The sequence below is a fragment of the Coregonus lavaretus genome (assembly GCF_964263955.1).
Source record: "Coregonus lavaretus genome assembly, chromosome: 20".
Lineage (NCBI taxonomy): Eukaryota > Metazoa > Chordata > Actinopteri > Salmoniformes > Salmonidae > Coregonus > Coregonus lavaretus.
Window position 1 is genome coordinate 40,365,032 of NC_140007.1, and position 23,447 is coordinate 40,388,478.

At 48.2% G+C, this 23,447-nt stretch overlaps 1 protein-coding gene across 1 annotated transcript in view; it reads left to right on the plus strand.

Moving 5' to 3' along the window:
* Window positions 1-683: 683 nt before the first annotated feature.
* LOC311147731 (voltage-dependent L-type calcium channel subunit beta-4-like) overlaps window positions 684-23,447 on the plus strand; it is a gene marked incomplete at both ends in the record, with an annotated part of 24,087 nt that continues 1,323 nt past the window's right edge. The window contains 10 exons of the mRNA XM_084184500.1: window positions 684-722; window positions 15,747-15,866; window positions 17,684-17,806; window positions 18,429-18,550; window positions 18,814-18,863; window positions 19,295-19,314; window positions 19,797-19,877; window positions 21,259-21,317; window positions 21,619-21,719; window positions 22,269-22,420. Of these exons, the coding sequence (XP_084040626.1) occupies window positions 684-722; window positions 15,747-15,866; window positions 17,684-17,806; window positions 18,429-18,550; window positions 18,814-18,863; window positions 19,295-19,314; window positions 19,797-19,877; window positions 21,259-21,317; window positions 21,619-21,719; window positions 22,269-22,420 (867 nt within the window). The remainder of the gene's footprint in view (window positions 723-15,746; window positions 15,867-17,683; window positions 17,807-18,428; window positions 18,551-18,813; window positions 18,864-19,294; window positions 19,315-19,796; window positions 19,878-21,258; window positions 21,318-21,618; window positions 21,720-22,268; window positions 22,421-23,447) is intronic.

Genomic DNA, 23,447 nt, shown 5'->3' on the forward strand with positions numbered 1-23,447 from the left:
GTGTTTGAAGTTGGAGAGAGAGAGACTGGAGCAGAACCAACCCGACCAGTGAGAGGGTGTGTGTTTGAAGTCGGAGAGAGAGAGACTGGAGCAGAACCAACCCGACCAGTGAGAGGGTGTGTGTTTGAAGTCGGAGAGAGAGAGACTGGAGCAGAACCAACCCGACCAGTGAGAGGGTGTGTGTTTGAAGTTGGAGAGAGAGAGACGGGAGCAGAACCAACCCGACTAGTGAGAGGGTGTGTGTTTGAAGTTGGAGAGAGAGAGAGACGGGAGCAGAACCAACCCGACCAGTGAGAGGGTGTGTGTTTGAAGTTGGAGAGAGAGAGACTGGAGCAGAACCAACCCGACCAGTGAGAGGGTGTGTGTTTGATGTTGGAGAGAGAGAGACGGGAGCAGAACCAACCCGACCAGTGAGAGGGTGTGTGTTTGATGTTGGAGAGAGAGAGACGGGAGCAGAACCAACCCGACCAGTGAGAGGGTGTGTGTTTGAAGTTGGAGAGAGAGAGACTGGAGCAGAACCAACCCGACCAGTGAGAGGGTGTGTGTTTGAAGTTGGAGAGAGAGAGACTGCCTCTCTCTCTACCTGTAACTAACCACGGGCTCGAGGGCTGACTAGGGGCTGACCAGGGGCTGGGGGAGAGAGAAGGGGCTGAAGAGGGGGGCTGAGATGGATCAGTAGAAGCATGCCTGACTCGAGCGTTACAGGACTCATTGGTAATAAGGTATTGTGTTGCTCTCTGTTGCTCTCTCTGTCTCTCTCCCTCTGCCTTCGTCCGTGACTCAGTCTGTGTGTCTGTCTCAGCGTCAGTCCATCTGCGTGTCTTTCGATCTGCTCTCTGTCTCCCCAATCTGGTCCCTCACTTCTAATCTAATGCTCCAATGCGCTTCTCCTCCTCCCTCTCCTCTGCTCTGGTACCTCTCCTTCTCTCCTCTCGTTTGTGCTCAATCCCTCCTCATGTTTTCAACGTGTTCTACCTACTACTGCAGAAAGTCTATTCTTGTTCTCTCCCTTTGTCAGCATCACCCCCTCCCTCTCTTCCTCCACCCTTTTGTCTCCCCTCCTCTTCCTCCTCGGACATACAGGAACATTCTGTCTTTCCGTCTCACCTGCCTGGACATTGTTGCTCCACTTTGTACTTTGCATGTTGCTATCTTGTTTCAGATACTTGTGGTAAATACTGAGTTTGGAAATTATAAAAGGGTATCAATTCAGTTAAAAAATATATAGAATAGTACAACAATTGTGGCATGTCATGAGAGATGTTTATTTTGTTAATCATGTATAGCTTTTATGACCAGTTCATTTTCAAACTAAAACGTGTTATCTCAATCATAAAAAATTTGTGTTTAGAAAACAGAATGTGAGCGGCTGAATGGAAATAGGCCATGAGTCTTTCTGAACTGTTTTTGGGGGAAAGTAGTGTTATTATTATCTGTCATGCTGTTACTAAGAGAGGCTGTCTCACTGACTGACTGCAATGTGTATTCCGCCACCTGCAGGACAGCCTATGTTATTGCTACTGCATGTTTCTACCTCATGTTTTATTCTCTTTGGCCTCATGGTTTATTCTCTTTGGCCTCATGGTTTATTCTCTTTGGCCAAGAGAGTTGTTGCTTTGTGAAAGAGACGAGGCTTTATTCTGTGTGAGGGTGTTAGTTACACCCTTTCCACCGAGGGTTCTACATGGAACCCAAAATAGTTCTACCTGTACTGTCTCTACCCAAGGCCTCTCTCTCTCTCTCTCTCTCTCTCTCTCTCTCTCTCTCTCTCTCTCTCTCAATTCAATTTCAATTCAATTTCAATTTCAATTTAAGGGCTTTATTGGCATGGGAAACGTGTGTTAACATTGCCAAAGCAAGTGAAGTAGATAGTAAACAAAAGTGAAATAAACAATACATATTAACAGTAAACATTACACTCAGAAGTTTCAAAAGAATAAAGACATTTCAAATGTCATATTATGTATATATACAGTGTTGTAACAATGTGCAAATAGTTAAAGTACAAATGGGAAAATAAATAAACATAAATATGGGTTGTCTTTACAATGGTGTTTGTTCTTCACTGGTTGCCCTTTTCTTGTGGCAACAGGTCACAAATATTGCTGCTGTGATGGCACACTGTGGTTTTTCACCCAGTAGATAAGGGAGTTTATCAAAATTGGGTTTGTTTTCGAATTCTTTGTGGATCGCTGTAATCTGAGGGAAATATGTGTCTCTAATATGGTCATACATTTGGCAGGAGGTTAGGAAGTGCAGCTCAGTTTCCACCTCATTTTGTGGGCAGTGTGCACATAGCCTGTCTTCTCTTGAGAGCCAGGTCTGCCTATGGCAGCCTTTCTCAATAGCAAGGCTATGCCCACTGAGTCTGTACATAGTCAAAGCTTTCCTTAAGTTTGGGTCAGTCACAGTGGTCAGGTATTCTGCCACTGTGTACTCTCTGTTTAGGGCCAAATAGCATTCTAGTTTGCTCTGTTTTTTTGTTTGTTCTTTCCAATGTGTCAAGTAATTCTCTTTTTGTTTTCTCATGATTTGGTTGGGTCTAATTGTGTTATTGTTGTTGTTGTCCTGGGGCTCTGTGGGGTCTGTTTGTGTTTGTGAACAGAGCCCCAGGACAAGCTTACTTAGGGCACTCTTCTCCAAGTTCATCTCTCTGTAGGTGATGGCTTTGTCATGGAAGGTTTGGGAATCGCTTCCTTTTAAGTGGTTATAGAATTTAACGGCTCTTTTCTGGATTTTGATAATTAGCGGGTATTGGCCTAATTCTGCTCTGCATGCATTATTTGGTGTTTTATGTTGTACACGGAGGATGTTTTTGCAGAATTCTGCATGCAGAGTCTCAATTTGGTGTTTGTCCCATTTTGTGAATTCTTGGTTGGTGAGCGGACCCCAGACCTCAGAACCATAAAGGGCAATGGGTTCTATGACTGATTCAAGTATTTTTAGCCAGATCCTAATTGGTATGTCAAATTTTATGTTCCTTTTGATGGCATAGAAGGCCCTTCTTGCCTTGTCTCTCAGATCGTTCACAGCTTTGTGGAAGTTACCTGTGGCGCTGATGTTTAGGCCGAGGTATGTATAGTTTTTTGTGTGCTCTAGGGCAACGGTGTCTAGATGGAATTTGTATTTGTGGTCCTGGCAACTGGACCTTTTTTGGAACACCATTCTTTTTGTCTTACTGAGATTTACTGTCAGGGCCCAGGTCTGACAGAATTTGTGCAGAAGATCTAGGTGCTGCTGTAGGCCCTCCTTGGTTGGTGACAGAAGCACCAGATCATTAGCAAACAGAAGACATTTGACTTCAGATTCTAGTAGGGTGAGGCCGGGTGCTGCAGACTGTTCTAGTGCCCTCGCCAATTCGTTGATATATATGTTGAAGAGGATGGGGCTTAAACTGCATCCCTGTCTCACCCCACAGCCCTGTGGAAAGAAATGTGTGTGTTTTTTGCCAGTTTTAACCGCACACTTGTTGTTTGTGTAAATGGATTTTATAATGTCGTATGTTTTTCCCCCAACCCCACTTTCCATTAATTTGTATAGCAGACCCTCATGCCAAATTTAGTCAAAAGCTTTTTTGAAATCAACAAAGCATGAGAAGACTTGGCCTTTGTTTTGGTTTGTTTGTTTGTCAATTAGGGTGTGCAGGGTGAATACGTGGTCTGTCGTACGGTAATTTGGTAAAAAGCCAATTTGACATTTGCTCAGTACATTGTTTTCACTGAGGAAATGAACTAGTCTGCTGTTAATGATAATGTATTGCAAATATTGGGGAAGATGCCAGAGCTAAGGATGATGTTAAAGAGTTTAAGTATAGCTAATTGAAATTTGTGGTCTGTATATTTTATCATTTCATTGAGGATACCATCAACACCACAGGACTTTTTGGGTTGGAGGGTTTGTATTTTGTCCTGTAGTTCATTCAATGTAATTGGAGAATCCAGTGGGTTCTGGTAGTCTTTAATAGTTGATTCTAAGATTTGCATTTGATCATGTATATTTTTTTGCTGTTTGTTCTCTGTTATAGGGCCAAAAAGATTGGAGAAGTGGTTTACCCATACATCTCCATTTTGGATAGATAGTTCTTCGTGTTGTTGTTTGTTTAGTGTTTTCCAATTTTCTCAGAAGTGGTTAGAGTCTATGGATTCTTCAATTACATTGAGCTGATTTCTGACATGCTGTTCCTTCTTTTTCCGTAGTGTATTTCTGTATTGTTTTAGTGATTCACCATAGTGAAGGCGTAGGCTCAGGTTTTCTGGGTCTCTATGTTTTTGGTTGGATAGGTTTCTCAATTTCTTTCTTAGGTTTTTGCATTCTTCATCAAACCATTTATCACTGTTATTACTTTTCTTTGGTTTTCTGTTAGAGATTTTTAGATTTGATAGGGAAGCTGAGAGGTCAAATATACTGTTTAGGTTTTCTACTGCCAAGTTTACACCTTCACTATTACAGTGGAACGTTTTGTCCAGGAAGTTGTCTAGAATGGATTGAATTTGTTGTTTCCTAATTGTTTTTTGGTAGGTTTCAACACTACTTTCCTTCCATCTATAGCATTTCTTAATATTATTCAGTTCCTTTGGCTTTGATGCCTCATGATTGAGTATTGCTCTGTTCAAGTAGACTGTGATTTTGCTATGGTCTGATAGGGGTGTCAGTGGGCTGACTGTGAACGCTCTGAGAGACTCTGGGTTGAGGTCAGTGATAAAGTAGTCTACAGTACTACTGCCAAGAGATGAGCTATAGGTGTACCTACCATAGGAGTCCCCTCGAAGCCTACCATTGACTATGTACATACCCAGTGTGCGACAGAGCTGGAGGAGTCGTGACCCATTTTTGTTGGTTATGTTGTCGTAGTTGTGCCTAGGGGGGCATATGGGGGAGGGAATGCTGTCACCTCCAGGTAGGTGTTTGTCCCCCTGTGTGCTGAGGGTGTCAGGTTCTTGTCCAGTTCTGGCATTTAGGTCGCCACAGACTAGTACATGTCCCTGGGTCTGGAAATGATTGATTTCCCCCTCCAGGATGGAGAAACTGTCTTCATTAAAGTATGGGGATTCTAGTGGGGGGATATAGGTAGCACACAGGAGGACATTTTTCTCAGTTGAGATAATTTCCTTTTGAATTTCTAACCAAATGTAAAATGTTCCTGTTTTGATTAATTTAATAGAGTGAGTTAGGTCTGCTCTATACCAAATTAGCATACCCCCTGAGTCCCTTCCCTGTTTCACACCTGGTAGTTTGGTGGATGGGACTACCAGCTCTCTGTAACCTAGAGGGCAACCAGTGGGTCCGTCTCCTCTATACCATGTTTCTTGTAGGATGACAATGTCTGTATTTCCGATTTCTTTGGTGAAGTCCAGATTCCTGCTCTTTAGGCCAAAGGCAGATGACCTCAGGCCTTGGATATTCCAGGATGAATTAGTGAAGGCTTTGTGTTCCATAAAGTGTCTAATGTTGTTGGTTGTGTGGTTTGGCCTCAGGCCAGTAATTGTGAGCAGAGCCTGCTGAGCAGCTGGTACATGCCATTGGCTTGGGCTAGTGTAAGAGTGGGTGTTGGGCCTGTTTGCCTGCTCACGGCCTGGGCGTATGTGTGACTTTCATGTTGAGGCCCTCTTTGTGGGAGTGGGGGGCTTGGGGTGGGTAGGAGGGGCATAGGTCTGATCTGAGGGGGCCTAAATGGGGTGTGGGCATGGTTGACTTGGGGGGGGGAGTTAATTGGTGGGGGTGGGGGTGTAGATGTGGTTGATGGTGCTGTGATCTGGATGTAGGTCCTCTCTGCGGGGGTCCTCTATGTGTAGGTCCTGGGGGGGGTCCCGCAGGTCTGGGAGAGTGTCTCGCTGGTCTGGGCGGGGTGTCTGTTGATCTGTTGCTCCTGTGTGAGGTGTTGGGTCTGCGGTTGAGGGCGATATCCTTTAGGGTCCGGGCGAAGGTGGGCACTGCTGCCTTGTATAGGTGGACCCGGTCATAAAGGCTGTTCACGTCCAGGGTGGAGTGGTGGGCCAGGTAGACATTTGGTTTTGATGCACAGTCACGGGAAATACTTGCGTTTACCCGCTGTATGGTAGCAGGGTGGAAGTCTTTTCGTGGTAACAGGGTTGAGATAACCACTTGTGCGTTGGGGAAAGTAGAAGAAGCTTTTTCTATCACTCCCTTGAGTGATGTGGCCACCCTTTCCTGCTGTGTTCTCAGGTCGTTTGTGCCTGTGTGTATTATTATGTGGCTGGGTGATCCTAGTCGGTCCTCAGACAGAAGGTCTAGGGCGCGCTGGGTGTTTGGACACCAGAGTTTAGACACTGTGTGTTTTGGAAAAAGTTTATTTTCTTGTATGTATTTCCCGTTTGAGTCCATAAGGAGTACAATCTGTGGCTTGTGTATGTCCTCAGTGGGTGTGGGGGGGTCGTCATGAGGGCTATCAGGGTGTCTGACTGGGGGGTTGCTCAGAGGGGTTGGGATCCCCTGGGCTTGGGGTTCTTCATTTGTTTGTCTGGGTGTGATGTCGAGGCTATGGTCAGGGTCTAGGGTGTACTGTTCTGCTGCGGTGTCGAGACTTTGGCCAGGATCTGAGGTGGGCTGTTCTGCTGACTTCTCTGCGGGGGTGGCCAGCTCTCTAATGGGTTGTTCTATGTCACCCGTCATCGTTCTCACCTTCTCCTCCAGCACTCTGATCCTCTCCTCTAGTGCTCTGTTCTTCTCCTGCTCCTGCTCTTTCTCCTGTTGATGTTGTCTCATCACAGTCCAGAGTGCAGACATGTCTCTCTCTACCTGCAGCTCTCCAGGTCTAGTTAAGGGGGTGTTGTGCTGGACTGTTGTCTGGGTCTGTGCTGACTGGAGTGTGTTCACCTGCTGTTCCAGCTCCACCTGCCTTACCTCCAGCTGGGTGAATTCATCCTTCATTTCAATGAGGGAGTAGTACTCTGTGCTGGGAAGTTGACTTTCTGCTTGGGGTTGCTCTGTGGGGTTATTCAATGAAGAGGTCTGGTCTGACCCGCTCGGGGTAGGGGTATCTTTCTCAAGGGAGAGATTCTCCTGCTGAGCTATTTCTTTGATTAGGTGAAAGTCCAGCTGGAACTGTTTGGTGTTGCCTTGAACCAAAACGGTTCCAGATTTATAGAGATTAATATTAGACGACTCAGAGTCCTCGTTGTCCAGTATCCTGAGTTTCCACCCGTCGCTAACACCCCCCCTCTTAACAGAGGGGTAGTGTGCTAGTATAGCACTGTGCCATGCCAGGGGATGGTCTGTGTGGAAGATAAGGTTGCTTATGTTCCCATTTTTATACAAATCAGCAAAAAGTGTCTCGTGCTTCCCCAAAAGAAGTTTCAATTTGTACTCTTTTCGTGTCTTGTCGTTTTTTACATTCAGAGGGTACTGTATTTTAATGACCTCTGAACAGTGGGGGGGTACTTCTAAGGCCTCTCCTCACCTAAGGCCTCTCCTCACCTGGGATAGGATAAAGTAATCCTTCTAACCCCCCCCCCCCCAAATTGTAAAGTGGTTATCCCACTGGCTATAGGGTGAGCGCACCAATTTGTGAGTCGCTCTGGCTAAGAGCGTCTGCTAAATGACGTTAATGTGCCCTTGAGCAAGGCACTTAACCCTAATTGCTCCTGTAAGTCGCTCTGGATAAGAGCGTCTGCTAAATGACTAAAATGTAAATGTAAATGTAGTTGGGGTAGACTGTACGACTCTCCTGCCATTGTTGGGCTCAAGGGCTTTGACACCTCTCACTTCACACGTCAGTGCTAATTGAAATTGTATCTCTTTGTACAAGCAAGCTTAAGCTTGGTAGCCTTAGCATTCAGTCCTTATAAAATAAAATATATAATTGTAATGTATTTTTCTTCTTGGTTTTTGAAAGTGAAAAATAGCTTCATACTAAACATTACTCACTCAGTTCCAGGTTGGATGGTGTTTTCAGGTTTCTGTTTGTTTGCCAGAGCATTTGCTGTATAGTTTGGGAATAGTAATCCTTGGTAGTAGAAAGCTTTCCAGGTAATTCCGTCCAAAATCAGGTTGTAGGTTTGGAGTTTTGGTTTGGAATGAAGGTTATGTTGTGGAGGGTAGCATCCTGTATATGTCCCTGCCAAAAAATCATACTTTATCTAACTCTAAATCTATATTTTTTGTTTAAAATGCAGGAGCAATGTCTTTGAGCTCTCTCTCTCTCTCTCTGTCTCTCTCTTTCTCTCTGTCGCTCTCTCTGTCTTTCAAATCAAAATTCAAGCTGCTTTATTGGCATGTAAAACATTGTGTCAATATTTCCAAAGCAATAAAATAAAATAATGGAGAATAATATATCAAATGATAGTAAATAATAATAAAGATTAATAATAGAAATAACAACAATAAAATGGTAACAGTCGATAGTAGAAATAGAAAAATATAATAAATAATAGGGTCAATAAAAGGCTATACATGGAAAATTAACATGTTACTATTATTACTACTAAAACGAATGCTACCACCACTATTATTAACACTAATACTACAACTATCCCTACTACTACCATTACCACTAGTAGCACTTCTACTTCTAATATCTCTACCTACTAAAACTATAACTAACCTAGAACTGTCATCATCACCATTACATCCGTACTACAACTCCCATCATCATTACCACTACTACTACCACCACTATCACTACCATCATTAAACTACTACCCGTTACCATCACCCCTACTGCCCGTACCACTACTATTTGGAATAATAATAATAATATTATTTGTCCCTCAGGCTATGGCAAATGCATATTTGTCTGCAAGAAGTGCCGTTGCTCTCTCTCTCTCTCTCTCTCTCTCTCTCTCTCTCTCTCTCACTCTCTCACACACAACACAGTGGCCCAAGCTTTGGATAATTGTTCAAATCTGAAAATGATCTAATTAAACTAGAGTCAGAGTGTTCGACAATAAAGAGTTATCTGCAAAGCGAACCACAGGTTTTGTACTGCTAAGATTCACAGAGCAGAGAAGTGAAAATGTGAATATTCTAAGACACCAAGGTCAAGCCCCCCAGATAGCATATGAACACGACATAAGCCATGACATTTTGTTTTAGAATAACAGGACATTTGCTTTAAAGCTGCTAAATTGATTAAACATGATTGATTGTGTAGAAGTATAGTTGGTCTCTAGCATTATATTGATTACATTCTTCTTTTCTTCAAGAGCCATATCTCTATCTAGTGCTCAGTGTGCTCCTTTTGCACGAGAATGGATATGGTTAGTGGATAAGGGTCTCTTATAAGAATCCAATTTACAGTATGTGATGTCAAGTGTGTTGGTTACTGTGTTTTTCTGCATACATATCCATGTCTCTTCTACGCAGAACCGCATCTGCCTATACGCATACTACTTTTTTTTTTAAGGAACTCAGTCGGGATCTCAACTTACTGTTGAAAGTTAGAAAAGTGTAATACACAAGTTGCAATTTCGAAATTTGGTACTGCATCAGCCATCATCAGTTGTACACAGTCATTGACAGTCACTCAATTATCCTGTGTCAGCTGACATGATTTAGATTGTTAGGTAAGGTAGCCTATCGTCAAATTACTGACCGGGCCCAGGGGCCCTCACCTCCAGGAGGCCCATTACTGACCGGGCCCAGGGCCCCTCACCTCCAGGAGGCCCATTACTGACCGGGCCCAGGGGCCCTCACCTCCAGGAGGCCCATTACTGACCGGGCCCAGGGCCCCTCACCTCCAGGAGGCCCATTACTGACCGGGCCCAGGGGCCCTCACCTCCAGGAGGCCCATTACTGACCGGGCCCAGGGCCCCTCACCTCCAGGAGGCCCATTACTGACCGGGCCCAGGGCCCCTCACCTCCAGGAGGCCCATTACTGACCGGGCCCAGGGGCCCTCACCTCCAGGAGGCCCATTACTGACCGGGCCCAGGGCCCCTGACCTCCAGGAGGCCCATTACTGACCGGGCCCAGGGGCCCTCACCTCCAGGAGGCCCATTACTGACCGGGCCCAGGGCCCCTCACCTCCAGGAGGCCCATTACTGACCGGGCCCAGGGGCCCTCACCTCCAGGAGGCCCATTACTGACCGGGCCCAGGGCCCCTGACCTCCAGGAGGCCCATTACTGACCGGGCCCAGGGGCCCTCACCTCCAGGAGGCCCATTACTGACCGGGCCCAGGGCCCCTCACCTCCAGGAGGCCCCATTGATTTTGGGTTAGTGATATCTGGCACTAAAATGTTTTGCCAGTGAGGTGGAGGGGGGTGCAACCAAATCTCACTTAGGGCCCACAAAAGGCAAGAGGCGCTTCTGTCTATGGATATCAATAATTCATTAACTAAGCCTACAGGATGGCGTATAGACGGAGGGCATTTAGTGTATTAATCACTCCCATCCGCAACACTACTAATCATTATTATAAGGCATTATAAAGGCTCATAGATTATTATAACAAGTTATAAAGCATTAACATACAATTATAGATGATATGTTAAAACACGGTCTATTATGTATTGTTCCCATCTGCAGCACTACTAACCAAACGGAACTTTCTTGTTAATTCTGTTTTGTCTCTTCCTGTTGTAGAAGTATCTGTAGACCCAAGCCCCTCCGGCACGCTTTGATATTTAAATGATATCCACACTGGTCTCTGGATCGCTGGTTCCAGCCTGGTGTGTTTAGGGCAAGTGGAGAAGGGGGGGAGGGGGGGAAAGAAGGTAGGAGGGGGGGAAGAAAGGTGAAAAAAGCTGTTCTCTGGATCGAGACTGACGAAATGTTTTGGAAGAGGAGAAAGGGAGAGAGGGGTGGAGAGAGAGAAGGCTGCTGCCTGCCGCTGTGCCGTTGTTACTGAGCTATATTTGGAGCTATATTTGGCAGGGGTGTGTGGGTGTGTATCAGTCTGGCATGTGAGGAGTCAGTCTTCCTGTGGTGTGTATGGGCCAGCTGGGACTGAGAGGAGATGGGGGATTGGAGGACGGTGACGGTGAGTGTACAGCACGTTGGGTTTCAGACCTACTGAGGCGGGGCCGAGGGGGAGATGTATTTTCACCCATGACAGGTTTAGCTGACAGTGAGCCGATACGATGAGGGAATCAGTGTCTTCTACTATAGATGTGATGCTCTTCCCTTTACCAGGTTTCTTTCAGAAAGTGTTGAGGTATTTGAATGGCTTAACTTGATACCTACCCTGGTTATCCAGTTCATGTCTCCAAAGTTATGGCTGGGATAAGAAAAACAGTACTTTATTAATCCCCCAAAGGGGAAATGTTATTACACCAGCCAATAAAAAAATTAAAAAATAAAAACACAATAAAACGGAACAACGGACACACCATCTATGCACCATCACACCATCTATGCACCATCACACCATCTATGCACCATCACACCATCTATGCACCATCACACCATCTATGCACCATCTAAGAGCAGAACATTGTGTGGTGACTGACTGTTGGTGGGCGATATGAACCTGATAATACTGTTTAGATGGGAAGATAAAGCATGTAGTGGTGGTGACAGTATCTGTCGCAACAGAATCTACAGTAGACTCACTGTATATGCTGCAAGGTTTGCTTTGGTTCAGTTCAGTAAATGAACAGAGGAACATTAGTAGATGTACTGTATGTTGTTGCAGTGTTCACCTCACACACACGCTCCCCGGACACGACTGCTTTGGAAAGCACTACAGGAACTGAACATGAACTGGAACTGCCAGTCCTAGCTACGCAGGTCACATGGGGCCAGGGCCAGGCCAGACAGGTCACATGGGGCCAGGGCCAGGCCAGACAGGTCACATGGGGCCAGGGCCAGGGCAAGGCCAGACAGGTCACATGGGTGCAGGGCCATACAGGTCACATGGGTGCAGGGCCAGGGCCAGGGCCAGGTCAGACAGGACACATGGGGCCAAGGCCAGGCCAGACAGGTCACATGGGTCCAGGGCCAGGGCCAGGTCAGACAGGACACATGGGGCCAAGGCCAGGCCAGACAGGTCACATGGGTCCAGGGCCAGGGCCAGGTCAGACAGGACACATGGGGCCAAGGCCAGGCCAGACAGGTCACATGGGGCCAGGGCCAGGGCCAGGTCAGACAGGACACATGGGGCCAAGGCCAGGTCAGACAGGTCACATGGGTCCAGGGCCATACAGGTCACATGGGTCCAGGGCCAGGTCAGACAGGTCACATGGGGCCAGGGCCAGGGCCAGGTCAGACAGGACACATGGGGCCAAGGCCAGGCCAGACAGGTCACATGGGTCCAGGGCCATACAGGTCACATGGGTCCAGGGCCAGGTCAGGTCAGACAGGTCACATATGGCCAGGGCCAGGTCAGACAGGTCACATGGGGCCAGGGCCAGGGCCAGGTCAGACAGGTTACATGGGTCCAGGGCCAGGTCAGGTCAGACAGGTCACATGGGGCCAGGGCCAGGGCCAGGTCAGACAGGTCACATATGGCCAGGGCCAGGTCAGACAGGTCACATGGGGCCAGGGCCAGGTCAGACAGGTCACATGGGGCCAGGGCCAGACAGGTCACATGGGGCCAGGGCCAGGTCAGACAGGTCACATGGGGCCAGGGCCAGGGCCAGGTCAGACAGGTCACATGGGGCCAGGCCAGACAGGTCACATGGGTCCAGGTCCAGGGCCAGGTCAGACAGGTCACATGGAGCCAGGGCCAGGGCCAGGTCAGACAGGTCACATGGGGCCAGGGCCAGGGCCAGGTCAGACAGGTTACATGGGTCCAGGGCCAGGTCAGGTCAGACAGGTCACATGGGGCCAGGGCCAGGGCCAGGTCAGACAGGTCACATATGGCCAGGGCCAGGTCAGACAGGTCACATGGGGCCAGGGCCAGGTCAGACAGGTCACATGGGGCCAGGGCCAGACAGGTCACATGGGGCCAGGGCCAGGTCAGACAGGTCACATGGGGCCAGGGCCAGGTCAGACAGGTCACATGGGGCCAGGCCAGACAGGTCACATGGGTCCAGGGCCAGGTCAGACAGGTCACATGGGTCCAGGGCCAGGTCAGGTCAGACAGGTCACATGGGTCCAGGGCCAGGTCAGGTCAGACAGGTCACATGGGGCCAGGGCCAGGTCACATGGGTCCAGGGCCAGGGCCAGGTCAGACAGGTCACATGGGTCCAGGGCCAGGTCAGGTCAGACAGGTCACATGGGTCCAGGGCCAGGTCAGGTCAGACAGGTCACATGGGGCCAGGGCCAGGTCAGGTCAGACAGGTCACATGGGGCCAGGGCCAGGTCAGACAGGTCAAATGGGGCCAGGGCCAGGGCCAGGTCAGACAGGTCACATGGGGCCAGGGCCAGGGCCAGGTCAGACAGGTCACATGGGGCCAGGGCCAGGGCCAGGTCAGACAGGTCACATGGGGCCAGGCCAGACAGGTCACATGGGTCCAGGGCCAGGGCCAGGTCAGACAGGTCACATGGAGCCAGGGCCAGGGCCAGGTCAGACAGGTCACATGGGGCCAGGGCCAGGGCCAGGTCAGACAGGTCACATGGGTCCAGGGCCAGGTCAGGTCAGACAGGTCACATGGGTCCAGGGCCAGGTCAGGTCAGACAGGTCACATGGGGCCAGGGCCAGGTCAGACAGGTCACATGGGGCCAGGGCCAGGTCCAGGTCAGACAGGTCACATGGGGCCAGGGCCAGGGCCAGGTCAGACAGGTCACATGGGGCCAGGGCCAGGTAAGACAGGTCACATGGGGCCAGGGCCAGGGCCAGGCCAGACAGGTCACATGGGGCCAGGGCCAGGGCCAGGTCAGACAGGTCACATGGGGCCAGGGCCAGGTCAGACAGGTCACATGGGGCCAGGGCCAGGTAAGACAGGTCACATGGGGCCAGGGCCAGGGCCAGGCCAGACAGGTCACATGGGGCCAGGGCCAGGGCCAGGTCAGACAGGTCACATGGGGCCAGGGCCAGGTCAGACAGGTCAGACAGGGTCTCAACTCAGGTACTGGAGCAGGTAGGTCACATAAATGCCATCTGAAGTGATGCAATGGGTGACTTTGAGAGCTTGGATTTGGCCGCAGTAGGTGTATTTACAGTGGGGGGAAAAAGTATTTAGTCAGCCACCAATTGTGCAAGTTCTCCCACTTAAAAAGATGAGAGAGGCCTGTAATTTTCATCATAGGTACACGTCAACTATGACAGACAAAATGAGAAAAGAAAATCCAGAAAATCACATTGTAGGATTTTTAATGAATTTATTTGCAAATTATGGTGGAAAATAAGTATTTGGTCAATAACAAAAGTTTCTCAATACTTTGTTATATACCCTTTGTTGGCAATGACACAGGTCAAACGTTTTCTGTAAGTCTTCACAAGGTTTTCATACACTGTTGCTGGTATTTTGGCCCATTCCTCCATGCAGATCTCCTCTAGAGCAGTGATGTTTTGGGGCTGTCGCTGGGCAACACGGACTTTCAACTCCCTCCAAAGATGTTCTATGGGGTTGAGATCTGGAGACTGGCTAGGCCACTCCAGGACCTTGAAATGCTTCTTACGAAGCCACTCCTTCGTTGCCCGGGCGGTGTGTTTGGGATCATTGTCATGCTGAAAGACCCAGCGTTTCATCTTCAATGCCCTTGCTGATGGAAGGAGGTTTTCACTCAAAATCTCACGATACATGGCCCCATTCATTATTTCCTTTACACGGATCAGTCGTCCTGGTCCCTTTGCAGAAAAACAGCCCCAAAGCATGATGTTTCCACCCCCATGCTTCACAGTAGGTATGGTGTTCTTTGGATGCAACTCAGCATTCTTTGTCCTCCAAAACGACGAGTTGAGTTTTTACCGAAAAGTTATATTTTGGTTTCATCTGACCATATGACATTCTCCTAATCCTCTTCTGGATCATCCAAATGCACTCTAGCAAACTTCAGACGGGCCTGGACATGTACTGGCTTAAGCAGGGGGACACGTCTGGCACTGCAGGATTTGAGTCCCTGGCGGTGTAGTGTGTTACTGATGGTAGGCTTTGTTACTTTGGTCCCAGCTCTCTGCAGGTCATTCACTAGGTCCCCCTGTGTGGTTCTGGGATTTTTGCTCACCGTTCTTGTGATCATTTTGACCTCACGGGGTGAGATCTTGCGTGGAGCCCCAGATCGAGGGAGATTATCAGTGGTCTTGTATGTCTTCCATTTCCTAATAATTGCTCCCACAGTTGATTTCTTCAAACCAAGCTGCTTACCTATTGCAGATTCAGTCTTCCCAGCCTGGTGCAGGTCTACAATTTTGTTTCTGGTGTCCTTTGACAGCTCTTTGGTCTTGGCCATAGTGGAGTTTGGAGTGTGACTGTTTGAGGTTGTGGACAGGTGTCTTTTATACTGATAACAAGTTCAAACAGGTGCCATTAATACAGGTAACGAGTGGAGGACAGAGGAGCCTCTTAAAGAAGAAGTTACAGGTCTTTGAGAGCCAGAAATCTTACTTGTTTGTAGGTGACCAAATACTTATTTTCCACCATAATTTGCAAACAAATTCATAAAAAATCCTACAATGTGATTTTCTGGATTTTTTTTCCTCAATTTGTCTGTCATAGTTGACGTGTACCTATGATGAAAATTACAGGCCTCTCTCATCTTTTTAAGTGGGAGAACTTGCACAATTGGTGGCTGACTAAATACTTTTTTCCCCCACTGTAGATCAAGTAGCAAGTTATTTTGACTGATATCATATTTTTTGATGATTTGAAAACATGGAGTCTTTGCAGATTTTCTTTGTAAACCTGCTGTTCTCTCTCTCTCTCTCACTCTCTCTCTCCCTCTCTCTCTCTCGCTCTCTCTCTCTAGGGTTCAGCTGATTCCTACACTAGTAGACCCTCAGATTCCGACGTGTCCCTGGAGGACGACCCAGAGGCGTCTCGGCTTGAAGCCGAGCGCCAGGCCCAACTGCAGTTGGAGAGAGCCAAGGTAGCTAACCCGGCTTCAAACCCCTAATCAGTTGGAGAGAGCCAAGGTAGGTAACCCAGCTTCAGACCCCTAGTCAGTTGGAGAGAGCCAAGGTAGCTCACCCGGCTTCAAACCCCTAGTCAGTTGGAGAGAGCCAAGGTAGGTAACCCGGCTTCAAACCCCTAATCAGTTGGAGAGAGCCAAGGTAGCTAACCCGGCTTCAAACCCCTAGTCAGTTGGAGAGAGCCAAGGTAGGTAACCCGGCTTCAAACCCCTAGTCAGTTGGAGAGAGCCAAGGTAGGTAACCCGGCTTCAGACCCCTAGTCAGCTGGAGAGAGCCAAGGTAGGTAACCCGGCTTCAAACCCCTAGTCAGTTGGAGAGAGCCAAGGTAGCTCACCCGGCTTCAAACCCCTAGTCAGTTGGAGAGAGCCAAGGTAGGTAACCCGGCTTCAAACCCCTAATCAGTTGGAGAGAGCCAAGGTAGGTAACCCGGCTTCAAACCCCTAGTCAGTTGGAGAGAGCCAAGGTAGGTAACCCAGCTTCAGACCCCTAGTCAGTTGGAGAGAGCCAAGGTAGCTCACCCGGCTTCAAACCCCTAGTCAGTTGGAGAGAGCCAAGGTAGGTAACCCGGCTTCAAACCCCTAGTCAGTTGGAGAGAGCCAAGGTAGGTAACCCGGCTTCAAACCCCTAGTCAGTTGGAGAGAGCCAAGGTAGGTAACCCGGCTTCAAACCCCTAGTCAGTTGGAGAGAGCCAAGGTAGGTAACCCGGCTTCAAACCCCTAGTCAGTTGGAGAGAGCCAAGGTAGGTAACCCAGCTTCAAACCCCTAGTCAGCTGGAGAGAGCCAAGGTAGGTAACCCGGCTTCAAACCCCTAATCAGTTGGAGAGAGCCAAGGTAGGTAACCCGGCTTCAAACCCCTAGTCAGTTGGAGAGAGCCAAGGTAGGTAACCCGGCTTCAGACCCCTAGTCAGTTGGAGAGAGCCAATGCGATAGAAATTGAAAGGCAGTGTTCCTGCGTTGGCGGAGACTGCAATCACGGTAAACGCTACATATCTCAGCACAATCGGAAATTACATTTACATTTAAATCGCGCTACAGTGCTGATCTTCAGCACTACGAATTTAATCGAGCCCTTAGTCAGGAATAAGTCTGGTTTGAAGTCGAATGCCAGTCCCAACTGCAGCTGAGAGAGAGAGCCAAGGAAGGCAACCTCTCCTTTACCCGCTAGTCAGCCCTAGTTAATAGTGTCAGTAGTTTAGTTAGTTAATTAGCTGGAAGCCAAGCGCCAGGCCAAACTGCAGCTGGAGAGAGCCAAGGTAAGAGTTCAACTTTAGTCAGTAGTTTAGGTATACAGGTGTTTAATCAGACCAAACTGCAGATGGAGAGAGTTAAGGTGAGCAACACTTCCTCTCTTCTCCCCTGCAACTATTCCTCGGGTCGTACAGATGTAGGATCTTAATTTGAGCCAGTTTACTACAGCAGGAAAATAATCCTGCAGCAACAGGAAATGTGGATTATTATGTGGATTATAATGAATGTTGGACATTTTAAAGTAGAAATTACTAACTTTAGAATCCTTTTAAACTACAAGTTTGCATTTCCTGCTGCGCCGAACAATTCTCCGCAACAAAAGAGTGATCAAATTAAGATCCTAAATCTGTATATGTGAACGTGTTCTCAGGCAACTTACCTGGTAAAATAAAGGTTGAATAGAAACAATTAAGCAGTGTTTAGTCAGGTCCAGAGAGCCAAGGAGAGACCCCCATATGATGAGATATTGTCAGGTCACAGCATCCATTCGTAAACACTGTTTTATGTCTCTCTCTGTCCTCCCCAGTCGAAACCGGTAGCATTTGCAGTGAAGACCAACGTGAGTTACTGTGGGGCTCTAGATGCAGACTGTCCTGTCCAAGGTGCTGCTATCAACTTTGAAACCAAAGATTTTCTACACATAAAAGAGGTGAGGGGAGTTCAGTAGGCATCATTATCAATGGTCACTATCACATCATCACCTGGTCTCCCGAGTGGCGCAGTGGTCTAAGGCACTGCATCACAGTGCTAGCTGTGCCACTAGAGATCCTGGTTCGAATCCAGGCTCTGTCGTAGCCGGCCGCGACCGGGAGACCCATGGGGCGGCGCGCAATTGGTCCAGGGTAGGGGAGGGAATGGCCGGCAGGGATGTAGCTCAGTTGATAGAGCATGGCGTTTGCAACGCCAGGGTTGTGGGTTTGATTCCCACAGGGGGTATGAAAAAAATAATGTATGCACTAACTGTAAGTCGCTCTGGATAAGAGCGTCTTCTAAATGACTTAAATGTAATCACTATTGCCACTATCACATTTCTTTAGTTGTTACTGGATAAGAGCGTCTGCTAAATGACGTAAATGTAAATGTAAATGTTGCAGTTATCTTAAACAGTAGCTATTGTATCCCAGTCCTTACACATTCACAATATGTATGGCCATGTCTATCACGGCGGTTACTAAGAATCTGCCACATTAACCACTGCTGCCATATTGTTGAAACAGCGGTGACAGCAGTTTCATTTTGACCTGACTGGCGTCCATTTTGGCCCTTTGCAGAAATACAGCAATGACTGGTGGATCGGTCGGCTGGTGAAGGAAGGGGCAGACATAACCTTCATCCCCAGCCCGGTGAAACTGGAGGCCATGCGGATCAAACAGGAACAGAAACAGGCCCAGAGGTCAGGGTTCACCCTCTCTCATATATCCCCCTGCTACATCCAAAGTCTCTTTCTCAGTAGTCTTTCCTCTTTTCCTTGTGTCCTCTTCTCCAATCCTCTCCCTGCCTTCTTCTCAAAACTTCAACAAGGACTTGTAAAATATTCCTTGAATATCATAAGGAAGCAAGAGGAGGATTCAAGGAGATGATTCAAGGAGAGGTAAGGTACTTGTACAGTCCTTGAATCCTGGTCTTCCTCATCGGCACCATGTTGTTGTCCTACAGGAAAGCAGGGAACTCATCGTCCGGCTGGAGATCCACACCACCTACTGCAGGTGAGTGACTGCTGTTGGGTGATTGACCTACCCCTTCTCCCTCATACCAGAATCAATTGCTTTTCATTATGTAGCAAAGCATGTTTATTCATTATCAATCAATCAATCGCATTTCTTTTATAGAGCCCTTTTTACATCAGCAGTTGTCACGAAGTGCTTTACAGATACCCAGCATAAAATCCCAAGCAATTAACCAAATGCACAGTATCCAGAGTTGAGGTCAACTCCATTTCAATTGAGTCAATTCAGGAAGGATGCTGAAAATCTGATTCCAACCCTGACAGTGTTGTTGCATTTTACTGGATGAATACGAAAGGGTCTGGAAGGTTGCTACAGGATATCCTGTCTTCAGACACTACACCATCTGCTCTCCATAGATAGACTTCCATATTAGCTTTCATGCTAAATCTGTTTTTTCTTGTTTTTACAAGCCAAGCAGAAGCAAAAGCAGGTATGTTGGAAATGCAGATTATTCTACTTTGTATCAGAGCTAGAATGAAGAACAGATGTGTAATAAAATACTCTCTACTCCAATCTGTTTTGCTCTTATTTGATGACACTGGTAGATTCTAATCTCTGATGACTGGAGGGTTATGCTTAGGGCCCAGAGTTATCCCTGACCACATGATCTGACCAGGGCCTTAGTAAAAACTCAGGGTTCTAGTTATGCTCTAAAGTGTGTGTTGGCCCGTTCCAAGTGCAGTGTGTGTTGGCCCGTTCCAAGTGCAGTGTGTGTTGGCCCGTTCCAAGTCCAGTGTGTGTTGTCCCGTTCCAAGTGCAGTGTGTGTTGGCCCGTTCCAAGTGCAGTGTGTGTTGGCCCATTCCAAGTGCAGTGTGTGTTGGCCCGTTCCAAGTGCAGTGTGTGTTGGCCCGTTCCAAGTCCAGTGTGTGTTGGCCCGTTCCAAGTCCAGTGTGTGTGTGTCTCCCCTGCAGACAGAACATCTCCCACCCTATGATGTTGTTCCTTCAATGAGACCAGTGGTGTTGGTGGGGCCCTCACTGAAAGGCTATGAGGTGAGAGGCTGGTCGATACGCGCACACAAGTACGCATGCTGCACACACACACACACACCCTTTCCTTAGCCCATTAAACTTGGGCCAACCCCATAGACTTACTATTATCAAATGACACTACATTATGATACAGTGAGAATGAGTCATGTGCTTCCCACTCACAATCCCAGCCTGATGTACATGCATCATTTATAGAATAGATGATGTGTAGGTTATGTCAGGGATGCTTCAACATTTTCTCTCTGCCGCTCTCTCTCTCTCTCTCTGCCTCTCTGCCACCCTCTCTCTCTCTCTCTCTCTCTCTCTCTCTCTCTCTCTCTCTCTCTCTCTCTCTCTCTCTCTCTCTCTCTCTCTCTCTCTCTCTCTCTCTCTCTCTCTCACTCACTCTCTCAGCTCTCTCTCTCAGCTCTCTCTCAGCTCTCTCTCTCAGCTCTCTCTCAGCTCTCTCTCTCTCTCTCAGCTCTCTCGCTCTCTCTCAGCTCTCTCTCTCTCGCTCAGCTCTCTCCTTCTCTCTCACTATCTCATCTCTCTATCTCTCTCAGCTCTCTCTCTCTCACTCTCAGCTCTCTCTCACTCTCTCAGCTCTCTCTCTCTCAGCTCTCTCTCTCACTCTCTCAGCTCCCTCTCTCTCACTCTCTCAGCTCTCTCTCTCTCTCAGCTCTCTCTCTCACTCTCTCAGCTCTCTATCTCTCACTCTCTCAGCTCTCTCTCTCGCTCTCTCTCTCTCTAAGCTCTCTCTCTCTCAGCTCTCTCTCTACTCTCACTCTCTCAGCTCTCTCTCGCTCTCTCTCTCTCTGTCTCATAGACAGCAAGAGAGCAGAAGCAGGAGGAGTGCTTGGTTGTATCCACAGCCAGTCAGACTAACAACTCTCTCTAAGCTCCACAGCCAGTCAGACTAACAACTCTCTCTAAGCTCCACAGCCAGTCAGACTAACATCTCTCTCTAAGCTCCACAGCCAATCAGACTAACAACTCTCTCTAAGCTCCACAGCCAGTCAGACTAACATGTCTTCAGATGGAAAGGAAGGAACACTCAGATCCATGTTGTGTACTTCCTATTGGTCACATAAACAGGCCACACACAAAGTTCTGTCCTAATTTAATACAGCAAATACCGTTTTGTGTTCCGTGACTTTCTAAGTATTTCAGAGAGGGCGAAAGAGGGGGAGAAAGGGGGAGATAGAGAGAGGAGAAGAGAGAGAGGGGGGCAGGGAGACAGGGAAAGAGAGACAGAGAGAGAGAGAGAGAGAGAGAGAGAGAGAGAGAGAGAGAGAGAGAGAGAGGAGAGAGAGAGAGAGAGAGAGAGAGCGAGAGAGAGAGAGAGAGGCAGATTCAAGGTCTCTGTTCCTAACCAATCATTATCCTCCCCTCTGTCTCCCAGGTAACAGACATGATGCAGAAGGCCCTGTTTGACTTCCTGAAACACAGGTTTGATGGAAGGTGGGTACAGCCAGAACCAGTATGGAATAAGTGTTACAACTGTTTTGTAAAAATCATTTATGATTTTGAATGCAGTGTATCTGCTTGTGTGGCTGGAATTGTATTCTTAAATTGTCAAATAAAATTGAATCTATCCATCCATCCTTCCATCCATCCATCCACCTTCCATCCATCCATCCATCCATCCATCCATCCATCCATCCATCCATCCATCCATCCATCCATCCATCCATCCATCCATCCATCCATCCATCCATCCATCCATCCATCCATCCATCCATCCATCCATCTATGTTTTCAGAATCTCTATCACGCGGGTGACTGCTGATCTGTCTTTGGCCAAAAGGTCTGTATTGAACAAGAAGGCCATCATGGAGAGGTCTAACACACGCTCCAGTCTTGGTAAGTAGAGGAGGACTTGTCCTGCATCCCTCATCAGCTTTAATGTTGACATTGTTTAGTTTTCATCTTCATTGTTCTGGAATAACCCTCTGTCAGTCCTGACTACATGGCTTAGACAGCTGTGTTGATAGTTGTACTACAGATGTAGAATCTTAAATTGATCACCCTGTTGCAGAACTTTCGTGCAATGCAGGAAATGTAAAACTTGTAGTGTATTTGAGGTTTAAAAGGCTTCTGAAGTTTGTAACTTTCACTTTGAAATTTCAGGCTTGATTTTCCCTTATGAAAAAGGCATCAACCCCTAGAATAATGCCCATTAATTATAATCCACATAATTATTAACATTTCCTGTTGCTGCAGGATTATTTTCCTGCTGTAGCAAACTGTCTCGAATTAAGATCCTACATCTGTATATCACTCAGGACAGATATCACACTTTCTCTTCTCCGTAATACCTGTGCCTTCTGTAGTTCTGTTGGTCTGTCCTACCATGACTGTACTCAACCCTCTCTCTCTCTTTCTGTCTCTCTCTGTGTGTCGGGGTGGTAGCTGAGGTCCAGAGTGAGATTGAGAGGATCTTTGAGCTGGCTAAGACCCTACAGCTCGTAGTTCTGGACGCAGACACCATCAACCACCCAGCACAGCTCCTCAAAACGTCCCTGGCTCCTATCATCGTTTACGTTAAGGTGTCCTCTCCTAAGGTAAGGACTGATCCACTACCAGCACACGGTCAGTCAGCCAGTCAGTCAGTCAGTCAGCCAGTCAGCCAGTCAGCCAGTCAGCCAGCCAGTCAGTCAGTCAGCCAGTCAGTCAGCCAGTCAGCCAGTCAGCCAGCCAGTCAGCCAGTCAGTCAGCCAGTCAGCCAGTCAGCCAGTCAGTCAGTCAGTCAGTCAGCCAGTCAGCCAGTCAGCCAGCCAGTCAGCCAGTCAGTCAGCCAGTCAGCCAGTCAGCCAGTCAGCCAGCCAGTCAGCCAGTCAGTCAGTCAGTCAGCCAGCCAGTCAGCCAGTCAGCCAGTCAGTCAGCCAGTCAGTCAGTCAGTCAGTCAGTCAGTCAGCCAGTCAGCCAGTCAGTCAGTCAACCAGCCAGTCAGCCAGCCAGTCAGCCAGTCAGCCAGTCAGCCAGTCAGTCAGCCAGTCAGCCAGTCAGTCAGCCAGCCAGTCAGCCAGTCAGCCAGTCAGTCAGCCAGTCAGTCAGCCAGTCAGTCAGTCAGTCAGTCAGTCAGTCAGCCAGTCAGCCAGTCAGTCAGTCAACCAGTCAGTCAGCCAGTCAGTCAGCCAGTCAGCCAGTCAGTCAGTCAGTCAGTCAGCCAGTCAGCCAGTCAGCCAGTCAGTCAGCCAGTCAGCCAGTCAGCCAGTCAGTCAGCCAGTGAGTCAGTCAGCCAGTCAGCCAGTCAGTCAGCCAGTCAGCCAGCCAGTCAGTCAGCCAGTCAGCCAGTCAGTCAGCTAGTCAGTCAGTCAGTCAGCCAGTCAGTCAGCCAGTCAGCCAGCCAGTCAGCCAGCCAGTCAGTCAGTCAGTCAGTCAGTCAGTCAGTCAGCCAGCCAGTCAGTCAGCCAGTCAGCCAGTCAGTCAGCCAGCCAGTCAGCCAGTCAGTCAGTCAGCCAGTCAGTCAGCCAGTCAGTCAGTCAGTCAGTCAGTCAGTCAGTCAGTCAGTCAGTCAACCAGTCAGGGCAGTCAGTCAGGGCAGTCAGCCAGTCAGTCAGTCATTCAGGGCAGTCAGCCAGTCAGCCA